This window comes from Pterocles gutturalis, unplaced genomic scaffold (assembly GCF_000699245.1).
Source record: "Pterocles gutturalis isolate BGI_N339 unplaced genomic scaffold, ASM69924v1 scaffold28591, whole genome shotgun sequence".
Taxonomy (NCBI): Eukaryota; Metazoa; Chordata; class Aves; order Pterocliformes; family Pteroclidae; genus Pterocles; species Pterocles gutturalis.
Genome location: NW_010101346.1, coordinates 19,727 through 32,337, shown reverse-complemented (window position 1 = coordinate 32,337; position 12,611 = coordinate 19,727). Strand labels below are relative to the sequence as shown.

General features: G+C 47.7%; 1 protein-coding gene across 1 annotated transcript in view; it reads left to right on the top strand.

Moving 5' to 3' along the window:
- The window catches only part of CCT7 (chaperonin containing TCP1, subunit 7 (eta)), a 12,486-nt gene extending 1,024 nt beyond the window's left edge, over positions 1-11,462 (top strand). Inside the window, exons 2-12 of the mRNA XM_010083182.1 lie at positions 1-140; positions 1,550-1,656; positions 2,108-2,233; positions 2,879-2,931; positions 3,918-4,089; positions 5,781-5,945; positions 7,027-7,215; positions 7,795-7,892; positions 8,590-8,722; positions 9,823-10,029; positions 10,855-11,462. Coding sequence (XP_010081484.1) covers positions 113-140; positions 1,550-1,656; positions 2,108-2,233; positions 2,879-2,931; positions 3,918-4,089; positions 5,781-5,945; positions 7,027-7,215; positions 7,795-7,892; positions 8,590-8,722; positions 9,823-10,029; positions 10,855-11,079 — 1,503 coding nt within the window. The 5' untranslated portion in view covers positions 1-112 and the 3' untranslated portion in view covers positions 11,080-11,462. The remainder of the gene's footprint in view (positions 141-1,549; positions 1,657-2,107; positions 2,234-2,878; positions 2,932-3,917; positions 4,090-5,780; positions 5,946-7,026; positions 7,216-7,794; positions 7,893-8,589; positions 8,723-9,822; positions 10,030-10,854) is intronic.
- The last annotated feature ends 1,149 nt before the right edge of the window (positions 11,463-12,611 follow it).

Genomic DNA, 12,611 nt, shown 5'->3' with positions numbered 1-12,611 from the left:
CCTGCTGAAGGAGGGGACGGACACCTCGCAGGGAATCCCCCAGCTAGTCAGCAACATCAATGCCTGCCAGGTTATCGCAGAAGCCGTGCGCACTACCCTGGGACCTCGGGGCATGGACAAGCTCATTGTGGATGACCAGGGTAAGCGCTGGGCCGTGGCTTCTCGCAGCCACGTAGAAAAGTGACTTGGAAATAATCTCCAAGTGCAGTGCACGCTGGCAGCATGTGGATTTATTAATATCTTCACATCAATTAAAACCAGCACTTGCATATATGCAGACTTCAGCTTCCTCACCTGGTACTAATCTCAGCTCTCACAACAGAGGCTCAGTTTCTGTCTCATTGTTCAGTTTAATGCCTTGACTCTGGGCTCTGCTGGTGAGAAGATAATTGTGAGGCCTGCCTGAGGAGCTCCCTGTTTGCTGCCTGCTGGCCTGTGTTAAAGCAGCTTTGGTGTGAGGTTGGGAAAATCCAGGGTTAGTGGAGCTAGATATGGGAAGGTCCATGCCAAAAAGAAGAAACGGTGTGTCTTGAACCTGGCCTTCAGCTATCCCTGACCATCTCTATTTATTTTTTAAATGAGGCTCATAATTTGTGTGGAGTTACTCAGCATTTGTGGCTGAGCGTGAGGTCAGTGGATGTTACGGGGTTGATTTTTTTTTTTTTTCCCCTGTGTGATTTAGGCCTGAGACTTGGCCCCCCCTCTGGAAAGGTTTGTATGAAGTCACCAAACAAATGTATTATTTGCTGGTACTGAAGTGTGGGGTGGAAGGTCTTAGTATTTAAATAGTTTTTACAAATAGGAACTGTAATAAGTTTTATTGACAAGGATAATTGGATTTAAATTTACCTAAGAACTAATACAATTGATTTCTAGTCCCTTCATGTGAGTGTTGGACTAGCATGTCTGGTTTTAGCTGTGTGGGGAGATATTGAGAAGTAAGAGGGAAATGAATTTAAAGCCCTGGTTAATTGGTGTGAAGAGTTGTGCTGCACTCAGACTAAATTCACTCAAGCTGCTCTGAAAATAGACTCTAAAGATGCTGTTAATAAGGAATGGCGGCACCTGCTGAGATACCCACTGTGAAACTGCTGCGCTGGGCTCCCCCTCTCCACGGGTGTGACCCCTTCTCTTTCCTTTTCAGCCAATCTATAGTTGTGTATCTGGATGTAGAAGTGTATTAAAATATCATGATGATCACATTTCAGATCGCAAAGGAGAAAAAAACGGTCCTGTGGCTGAAGAAAAATTACTTTCAAGTTGAAATTTGTAAAGAGGGCCTGTGGTTGTTTAGACCTGACAAAATTCACAGTGATGCAGGACCAGGGCTTGCCTGGGGAACACTGTAGCGTGATAACGGGTTGGGGTCATATTTAACCTGCAAGGTGAAATGGTGAAGCACAATGAGGTTGCCTGGTCTGAAATTATTATTTTATTAACGTCTCTCTGAGGTCTGAAAAGCTCCCTTTCATGTTGAGTGCCCTTTCCCAGTGACAAGGGCTTTACTCGCAGCAGTTGAGTTTGACTTCCCTTTCTGCTTCAATCCTAGGCAAAGCCACTATCTCCAACGATGGTGCCACCATCCTGAAGCTCCTCGATGTTGTCCATCCGGCTGCGAAGACGTTGGTGGACATTGCCAAATCTCAAGATGCAGAGGTAGGAGGGTACCCTGTCTGCGTTCAGAAGCATAAAATGCAGCAGCAGGCTTGCTCCTGTCGGTGGTTGTCTGGACTTTGTGTTAACGGGCAGAAATTGCTCATGGAATGTGAGCATTTATTCTGTTTTTTTTGATTGATACCTTCTTGTTTGTGATAACTTTTAAATCTCTTCCGCTGTTCCAGCCAGATCTATTGTGGGGTTTGGAAATGTCAACGATACGAAGTTAACATTTCAGGAACATAGGTGACTGGGAAATGAGACTTCACCCTCAAACGGGATGTAGTCTGAGCCCAGCCCTTTTTAATCTCTAGAGAATCCAACCACAAATCTGTGAGCAGAGAAAATAATGAAATCTGATTTCTTCTGGAAGTCCTTGTGTGGTTTTGAAGCTGCTGCAACAGCAGCTCTGCGGTTTGTGGATGACACAGAGCGTTTCCTCTCCGTGCAGGTTGGTGATGGTACCACATCGGTAACTCTGCTCGCTGCTGAGTTCCTGAAACAAGTGAAGCCCTACGTGGAGGAAGGCCTCCATCCTCAAATCATCATCCGCGCCTTCCGCACAGCGACGCAGCTGGTAAGGCAGCGCCACTCATAGCTGAGGGAGGGCTCAGAGCTGGGGGGTGGATTGGGCTCCACCAGAGCGTCTGGGGAGAGGAGTTCTGTGCCAGAAGAGGAAAAATAACACACTTCCAGGCAAAAATCAGTAATGAATGGGTGTGGGGAGTGATGGTAGCGATCTCTTACTGCAAACCTCAGCTGCCTTTTCTGGTGTCAGTGAGCTGTTGTTACCAGCTAGTACCTCTTGAGCGCTCTTGCTTCCTTTGTTTTCGTTCCAAGGAAGAATAAGTGGGAAGATTAATTTCCCATTTTCCTGATATCTGCTACTCCTTGGTAAACCTTATGTCTTGTGAAACACATCAGTCCCTTTAATCTGAACCCTCTCTGGGGGTTAACTCCCTCAGTAGCCCTTTGGTTCCCCAGATGTCTGCTGAAAGCAGTGGAGCAGCTCTGAACCTCTTCCCAGTCCTCTTAAACTTAATGTTGGTGTGTTTTTTAGAATTACCATGCTGAAAGGGGTGGAAAAGCTTTAATGCTTGAAACTACAGTGATGCTGAAGTGGGGAATAAAAAGTAACTTATAATACAAAGAGAAAAGCTGGAGATGTGATCAGCTTGCAAGCATGAATCATTAATCCAGCTGTTGGCTTGTGTTTTGACAGGCTGTAAACAAGATCAAAGACATTGCTGTTACAGTGAAGAAGGAAGATAAAGAGTAAGTTTCTCTTACAGATGACCTGGTTGTGTAGCTGGGCTTCAGTTAGCTGGTATGGGGGGGTTTCTGACTTGCTGGGGCTCTGGCTGAGGTCTTGAGGTCGGGCCAAACAGCTGCAGCCCTGCAGTGGGGTTATTCTTGAGCTTCTGCCGGGGGAGATGCCGTGCTCATGCTTGGGCTGCAGTGGACTATGTAGGCTGGTGTCCTCCAGCTCACATCGAGGAAGCTAGGTACCAAAATAAGTGGCCTGATTTCTTTTTTTTCCAGTTGTGGAGGCTTGCAGCTTTTACCGTAATCACTGGCAGTGTTAAACGCTCAGTGCTTCTCTGAAAATCAGATCACTTTTTAGCTCTTGAATACCTGAAGTTAGAGAGATAATAGCAGTACGGAAACGATCCCCTCAACTGCAGTGAGAATACCAGATTTTTTTCTCCCTGCATTTTGAGATCTTGATGTTACCAATACCTGCAGTAAAAGTTCAGGTTGAACTGTGTAACCATCTTAAATAAACCACAATGAGTTGTATCCTTTCTGCTGCCTGTGATCCGAAATACAGCTGTTCTCGTGGTCAGCAGTAACTTGGGTGATAGAGCCTGGGAGCTGGCTCTGTGTTTCCCTGGTGTCCCTTGGATCATCCACTTTGGTACAGCACACATTGCCTGAGTGAACATTTTAGAATGATGTGCCACCTTTAGATGGATTAAAAACTCCTTACTGCCTTTGGATGGAGGAGGGGATGCTGAGCCTTGCTGTTTGGCTCAGGCCTGTGGTGTCTTAAAAGCCAGCCAACCTGGTCAGTGCTCATCTGATCCTAAAAGGGAGGCTCAGACTTTGCCAGTCTGGGCTTTGATGTGTGTGCCTCGCTTCCCCTGTCGATAAAAGGGAGCTGATGTTTGCTTCTGTCAGAGTGGATACATCGTGTTGTGTGAGCTTGTGAAAAGAATCAGCAAGTGAACAAGATCGTGTTTTTTCTTTCTTTCTTGCAGTGAGCAGAGAAGCCTGCTGGAGAAGTGTGCAGCCACAGCCCTGAGCTCTAAGCTGATCTCCCAGAGCAAAGAGTTTTTCTCTAAGATGGTTGTAGATGCTGTCATGATGTTAGATGACTTGTTACAGCTCAAAATGATTGGAATAAAGAAGGTGCAAGGAGGTGCTTTGGAAGTAAGTTTTGTCGGAGCCTGTCCTGAAAGGATAGGAGATAACTGATATCCTGAAGGGTAGGAGGCCTGGCTGGATGAGGCTTTGAGCAGCCTGGGCTAGTGGGAGGTGTCCCTGCCCATGGCAGGGGGTGGAACTCAATGATCTTGAAGGTCCCTTCCAACCCAAACCATTCTGTGATTCTGTGATAATGATCACAGCTCCTTTGATGGGTTGAGTCGAGCAGAAATGCAGCCTGGCTGTTCAGGAATTTACCAAAGTGGAACAAAGCTGTTGATGTGAGGAAGAAGCTTAGTGAGTAGGGCTGGATTTCTTTTCTGTAGGTGAAGAGTCTGGTTTTTTTTAAGCCAAATACACTTATCTCACTGCCCTCTGCAGACAATATTGTTACTGGTACAAATTCCATTTATATCTCTGCAAAGAATGAAGTCTTTGTTATTTCTGAACCAAAAGCCATACAGTCCTGTTTGTATGCAGCAGCACCAGGTTAGGAAAAATGCAAAGAAGACATGAAGGAGCTAATGTAGTGGTGGGTCAGGGCAGATGGGTTATACCACACTGCGGGAATACCTGTTGTGCACGGGACTGCACAAGGGAGCTGTTCTTGGGCTGCTGTGTCCATGCTCTCTCCTGCCTGTGTCCTTGTACTTTTGGCCTCTCACTTGAGAGCCTTCTGTTGGAAAGTGAAACCCGCCACAGTCTCTGTAAATTATTATTCTGTGGCTGTTACTGTCTGTAAACGCTCTGCATGAGCATTTTCATTGAAAAGAGACATTATAATTACGCTATTATCTTGCCCAGACAACTAATTTAGTGAATTAGGAATGTTTCAGCATCTGTTTTTGTGGTGTCTGGCCTGATGGTATTTTGAGGCTTGCAGAAATTGGTCCCCTGGGGAGGCTGGTGTCTCCCATTCTGGATAAAAGCAGCTCTCCCTATTCCGTATTGTTTGGCCCTTGAATTCTGCTGTCAGGCTCCTTGGAGACCTGTAGGAGCATGGAGTAAATAATTTATCACGCTGCTTTTCAGGGTTGGCTTGTGAGAGATCCTGGGTTATCTCATCAGCTAGAGCAGAGAAAGTCTGAAAGGGACAGGGGTCCTCTGGGCTTCAGTGACTGTGCAGAGCCAAGTCTGCTGTGGGTGGTTAGATACTCGTGGAGTAGGAGATTTAGATGCTGGTTTCTCTCCCAGCCATAAAGTCAAGAAGCTGACTTCAGAGGGCAGTGTTGGGCAGGGCGGTCCTGCTGCAAAACTGCAGAGGTGGTGGTGGAGCTTCAAAAAACAAACCAGGGTAAAAAAAAAAAAGAGAAAAAAAAAAGAGAAAAAAAAAAAAAGAAAAACAAACCCTAAGTGTGGGGCTGTGGATGAGAAGTATCCATCTTCAAAGGGCAGAAATGGGAAAGACATCAGAGAGAGAACAGATTGCTCCGTGCCTTGATCTTCAGATTGTGTAGAGCATCTTTTGCTGTGGTGTTTTGAGGGTTGGAAAGGAAGTGATAGAAGCCGGATTTGTGAACAGAGAGAAGATGATATTTGCTGCTTTTTTCTTTAAAAGTGGGTTAATCAAAGGAGATGGCTGTTGGTGAGCGCTCTGGAAATGAGGACTCTGAAAGCAGGGAGTCTCCTGTGGGAGTTATTAACCCTGTCGAGAAAACCTTGGGAAGCTGAGCCTAACACAAATCCCTGTCTTCAAGGACTCTCAGCTGGTGGCCGGAGTTGCCTTTAAGAAGACATTCTCTTACGCTGGGTTTGAAATGCAGCCCAAGAAGTACCAGTCTCCCAAGATCGCCTTGCTGAACATAGAGCTGGAGCTCAAAGCTGAGAAGGACAATGCTGAAGTCCGAGTAAACACAGTGGAGGTAAGAGCCAAAAGGGGAGCCCATCCCACTTCCTCATGCCTGCAAGATGTGGTGGTTGGTTGGGAGCCAGTGGGATAAATGGGATTGCTGTCTGCACATCCTTCCCTCCCAAAAATAGCTGGTGAGTTATGCTGCCTTGTTTGGGAGAAGGGTGTGGCAGACGTTGAATTACAGCACCTTTAGGGCATGTTTCTGCTCAGTCATCCTGCCTCAGCTATGCTGTGATAAATCGTCAGCTGTGTGGTGACTTCTTTACGCCTAACAAGTGGCCCTCCAGGGAAAGCTCATTAAGCTGTGCTTTAAATGCTCGCAGAGCCTCTACATATTGAAACAAGGTTGCCCTTCGGATGGTGTTTCTCTTTCCATCTTGCGAAAATAGCTTTATGAAACGTGGTGGTGGTTCTCTGACGCTTTCTTGGAAAGTTCCGCAGTGTCACAGGCATTTGATTCCTGCATAACTGTGGTTTCTAAAGATCTCCGGGTACTTTGCTTTTGGGGTCTTGCCCCTGCTGTGGTCTTAGTAATTATTTCCTTCAAGTTCCCCCCTCTGCCGTGGTGAACACAATGGACTTTTCTGTTGTAGTCGGCTGCTGACGGGGGGGTTGCTGTGTGCTTTTGTAAGCTTTTCCAGCTGCCTGCGGCTGTATTTCACTGACAGCAAGAGCACACCAGGCTGGTGAGGCTTCTTGGGATCTGAGTTTTTCCTCTGTGCTAGATAACTGTAAGTCTCTCCACCCCAACATCCATGCACAATTCTGTAAACACCTCTCAGACATTGGTATCATCCCTCCTTCCTCCTTTTGCTCTCTCTTGAGCTGTTGCTGCCTCTCCGTCAGTTCATGCAGCCCCTTTATCGACTCTGTTCTGCTGCTGGAAGCATTTAAACAGATGCAGCTCTTTGGCATAAAATGGAGTGACCGAAAATCACCTGTGAGTCTTGGAAAGCAGTTGTCTGCCAGGGCTGTGCAGAGCGTCGCTGCTGCTTTTATTTTACAAGAACTCTCCCTTTGCAGGCGCTGAGGGATGGCGTTTGCAACCCTTTGTAACATGGGTGCTTGTCCCTTTCTCTCGTCCCTGCTAGGATTACCAGGCCATTGTGGATGCCGAGTGGAACATTTTATATGACAAGCTAGACAAAATCCACAAGTCGGGAGCCAAAGTTGTCCTGTCCAAACTTCCCATCGGTGATGTGGCGACTCAGTATTTCGCAGACAGAGACATGTTTTGTGCTGGCCGTGTCCCGGAAGAAGATCTTAAGCGAACTATGATGGTGAGCTGCCTTCTTTCAGAATAAAGATTTTTTTAAAATTTAGTTTTAACAGTGCCAGGCTGGTCATTCCCAAAACAGGGAAGCAATCAGTGACTGAGCGCACTGTTCCTTACAGATGTCAAATTAAAATAGCATCAGTTTTTTTGCCAATATGATTATTATGTACGGTTGCTGTATACTGACAAAGCTGTTCCTTGATGGAATGAACAATGGCTCACTAGTTGCATCGGTAGAGGTTTATTTTCCCTAGTTCTTGCCTGTTCCATGGTGAGTGGGGTTTTTTTTTTCCCTCCCAAAGCTTTCTTTGTGTAGCTGCTGCTGGACTCTAGAGCCAGTTAGTCAGCACTTAGAAGCACCATCATCTTATTTTGCTGTCGAGGATAATTTCTGATGTTGGTTGCCTGCCTAGATGCATGAGATGGGAGGAAAGTAGAAGGCTGTTTTTCCTCAATCTGGCCTGCAGGGTGGTTTGGCATCAGCTAAAAGGCCGGACTGTCTCTGAAGAGCGGGAGCCTGCTGGGCAAATTTGTCCTGTTTGTCAGGGTTGGTAATGCTGCGCTTTATCTCCTTTCCGTGCAGGCTTGCGGCGGTTCCATTCAGACTAGTGTCAGTGCCCTGTCGGATGATGTTCTGGGCCGATGCGAACTCTTTGAGGAGACTCAGATTGGAGGAGAGAGGTAAGTACACGAGCTGTGAACCTGGAGTCCTGTGTAAGCACTCTAATATTAGTTTGAGAAGTGAGGGCCTGAGTGTTGGCAGGTTTGAGCATCTCTGGAGGTGATGGTGTGAAAACAAGATTGCATCATTGCTGCTTTTTGTGAATCTGAGGGCTTTAATCTAATTTTTACTTCTTTTATATGCTTTTAGTAATATATATTTGTTCCCCAGCGCCATGTAGAAGGCATGGTGGTATTCTTTCATTCAGAATTTAAAAGCGACACCTTTTGGGGTTGATAGTGACACTTGTCTGATACCCCGTGGTGATGCTTTAGTGTCAGTGCAAAGGAAGCTGCGTACGACATAATGGGGCTCTGCAGTTGCTAGAGGAGAAATCCTCGCTGGGGCTGTCTGCTAACATCTGCCGTGTTCCTGGCAAGTGAAAATGAGAGCGCTGGTGTAGCACAAAGCCCGAGCAACAGGAAGAGAGTGGATTTTCCTGGGTCAGCTTGAATTTCACTTGTATATTGCCTGGCTCTGCTCCTTCCTAGCTCAAGATCCGATGTGGGCACTGTGTTGGCTGAAATGGCTTCAGTCGTTCATCTGGCTCGGAAAGAACTTCTCTGTTCCTGTACTGTTGTATCACTGCAAAGCCTGCTCACCAGCAGCACTGGTTTTTTTCTCACCTTAACCCTTCTTGCTTTGTGCCATCGACAGGTATAACTTCTTCACAGGCTGTCCAAAGGCAAAGACGTGCACGATAATCCTGCGAGGGGGTGCAGAGCAGTTCATGGAAGAGACGGAACGGTCCCTGCACGATGCCATCATGATAGTCAGGAGAGCCATCAAGGTAAGAACCAGTGGAGATACCTCCCTGCTGGACTGGGATTGGGCTGCTGACTGGACCTGGCACAGCTGTAACTCCTTCTAGAAACCTTTTCACACACCAGCACTTGGCTGAGGTCTCTGTGGGGAGACTGGGAGCACTCAGCTGGCAGAGTGGAGCATGCAGACGGGCAGCAGCTGATTGATTAACTCAAGTGCTGTTCCTTGGCCAAGGCTGCGTTGTCTCAGCAGCGTTGCCAGCTGCTTTTCAGGCATGCCTGCTTTTTTGCCTTTTTTTTTAGTACAATCAGAACTTAACGCTTGCTGGGTTGCGCTGTGTTCTGTAAAACACCTTCATCCTGAAGGGAACACAAGATTTTGGGTGTGTGGGGTAGTTCTTCAGTAGATTTTAATTTCTTTTGCATGTCAGCACCCATTAAAGCCACTTGTTCCCTCCCTTGGTGGCTAATCTGAGGAGGTGACTGTCCCCTGGCTGTGAAGGTGGGCTGGGAGCACCGAGGGAGAAATCTGAGACATGTGTGGATGCGAGTTGCTGGTCCTGTGTGATGGATGCTGCCTAACTGCGGGCGTTTCTGGGTTATGCATAATAACGTGTTCATGTGGTGGCTTCTGGTTTAAAACAGCTTTGAGGCTGAAGTGCCCTGAGAGGATGGGAAGAAGCATGGCAAGATTTTTTGGAACTGTTTTGCTTTTAGAAGGAACATCCTGAGCTCTCTACTGAAACAAATAGAGAGTGAAAAAAAAAAAAAATAACAGAACTTGGCAGCCAAGTGCTGCTGCAAATATATTTAATTTTGAATGCATTGTAAGAGTAAGGGGAAGCTTGCCCAGCATGAGGGGGGCTGTGGTCCGCCGTCCCTCCCCTGGTCCAGCACGCCCAAACCACCCCTTTATCCTCCACATAGCTGGGAAGAGCTGCTGGTAGCTGCCAGTTGGGGTTCTTGGCATGTTTCTGAAGCTCCCAGGGATGGCAGCAGCCTGGGCTATAGATTCCTCTGAGCGTGGCGTGTGTGCATCACCCTGGTGTGCAAGGCTTGCAGGAAAGGAGGTTTTCCTGTTCTCCCCGTTCCTGGAATGTGTGTGAGTTTTCCCTCTTCTTTTCAGAATGACTCAGTTGTTGCTGGTGGTGGTGCGATAGAGATGGAGCTTTCCAAATACCTGCGGGACTATTCCAGGACCATTCCAGGCAAGCAGCAGCTGCTGATAGGCGCTTACGCTAAAGCCCTCGAGATCATTCCCCGCCAGCTCTGTGACAACGCTGGCTTTGATGCCACCAACATCCTGAACAAGCTCCGAGCCAAGCACGCGCAGGTGGGTGCCCACCTTGGAACTGAGAACCGTTAGGGAAAACAAGCAGTGTGTGTGATTTATGTCTTTTTTTTTTTTTGTGTCTTTTTTTGAGCCTGATGGATCCACTGTAATTCAGCTAAGCCCGTGGTAGGCTTGTGTCCTCTTTGATTAAACGCCGTGTTTTGTTTTCAGATCAAGTGTGGGCTTGATGCAGGTTGCTATAAAAGGAAATGATGTGTTTTCCCTTTGATCACAGCTGTTGGGTGACTTCTAGAGCTGGGAGTTTTGATTTGCTTTTTAAAAATGCATAATTTGTCAGGAGGGAGGCTTCTATATTAAACATTAAAGTAATCAGACTGTAGAAGTTGGCCGAGCCGTGTGTTTTCCAGGGGAGCTGCAGACATCGTGATTACTTGTGATCATTTCAGATCGTGTGGAGCATGTGCGTGCACAGTCCTCATTCAGACGGAGGTTGCCCCTTTGCTTCCCTTGGCAGCAGGGTTGGGGGGTTGCTTCTGCCACGTTCCATCCTGCTGCTGGTGTTGGGGTTGGGAGGAACACCCCAAAATATGTGCCTGTATCTTGGGCTGCAAAAACTGGAGCTGTGGGTGGGGGAGTGAGACAGCAGTGGAGTGGAAATCAGCCCTGTAAGGCTTCTACAGCTTCCTTGTCAAGTGGACTATGTCTTTTTTGTTTTGGTTTTTTTTTTTTTTTTTTGTTCTTCTTTCAAATATTCTTCCTTTATAGAGCAGGGTCCAGTCTCTGCCTCTCCCTTGCCAGTGCGCTGGCCCTGAGGTCCTGCCCAACCCTCTAACAAGACCCTCTTCCCCATCTTCTCTCCCACAGGGAGGTATGTGGTACGGCGTGGATGTGAACAACGAGGACATCGCCGATAACTTCGAGGCCTGCGTGTGGGAGCCAGCCATCGTGCGCATCAACGCGCTGACGGCAGCTTCTGAGGCAGCCTGCCTCATCGTCTCTGTGGACGAAACCATCAAGAACCCGCGTTCCACCGTGGACGCTGCGCCCGGTGGCCGGGGCCGGGGCCGAAGCAGACCCCACAACCACTGAGATCCCACTCCCCATCGGTAGCGGGATGGGGGCTGGTGCTCTCCTCCAACGTGCAAAGTGAGAAATAATTGATTTCTAGCTTAATTAACGGGCTGTTTACCAGATGGTCATTTCGAGGGCTTACAGGCAACCACTGGCCTTGTTTAATTAGAGTCAAATCTTGGCCTCGGCAGTGGCAGCCTCCTGCGAGATGCCCTGCCCCAACATTTCCTCCACAGCACTGATCCCCTTAGGCTCGCCTTGGCTTTCTGCTTGGAAGCCGCGCTGAGCGGAGCCCTCTCAATGCTGGCAGGTCGTGCAGCAAGCGAGTGGGGTTTGTTTGTATTTATATTTTTTTTTTTCCTCCAGTGGGGATTTTGAACCCAGGCTCAAACACAATAAAAAGGTGACCGTGTTTCAGTGGCACACCAGGGCGTTTCTCTGTTCTCTGCTGCTCGCTTCGGTCCGCAGGGTGGTAGCTCATGGTTAGTTTAAAAGGTTCAACTTTCAGACTGGTTTTTGTCCCATTTATGGGAAGCAGCTCTGACTCCCGGCACACCCCAGTTCCCTGTGCTTCCAAGACCAATCACCTCTGTGCTTTTTATGTCTCCTGGAGCTCTGATATTACTCAGTGACATTCTACTGGTTTCTATTTAATGGGCCTTTTATATCTCGCCTTGTCACAGAAATGGTTTGGGTCGGAAGGGACCGTCAAGATCCTTTTTGCTTCCCGGAAGGTGGTTCAACACAGCAGCTGCGTTGGGTATCTCCAGCCCCGTGGGGCTGGTGGTGCTTCAGGGCTGGATCCTGGGGCTTGGGGCATCTCTGGCAGGAAAATTCTCTTGGGGAGTAGGGGGAGACTTGGGGCTGGTAGGTTGAAAGTGTTGATGGAGGACAGGGGAAGAAATGTGGTGTGTATCTGCTGTCAGCCCTTGGAGATCTCATGTAATTAGGCAAGTTGATGGTGCATTACACCACAAAATGTGTTACTCTGCCCTGTTCATAAAGCACGGCCGTGCAACAGCGAGTACAAGCCCCCTTAGAGGTATCCAGCGCACCCCTTAACGTGACCCTCGTGGCCGTTCATCTCGGCTGAAGCGCGTTTGGCAGTGTGAGTGGTGGTGCTGTCAAGTGAGCACGGTTACAGCTTTGGTGTAAAACCCTCTCGGTGTTTGTGGTGGTGGTTAAAGATGAATACAATAAAGAGAAAAAAGCAGGACTAGTGGGGACTGATCCCATGTCACTCTGAGCTCTCCGGCACCATCTTGACACAGAATGTTAGGAGGGATGCTTCCAGTGCGCCCCAGACAACTGGTTTCACTGGTTTGGTGCTGGAGCTGGGTTCAAAGTGGCCCCTAGGAGAGTGAGAACCCCACCTCAATCTCAAGAGTCTTTATTTGCCACTGAATCATAAAATAGCTCTTTACACACCTTTTTTTTTTCTTTTTTTTGTAATTCTTTAAATACACATTGTTTACACTCGGCAAAGTTTCAAAGCGACAACATCAAAGTGCGTCTACAGGTGATAGTACCAACCAAAGTGCTAAAAACAC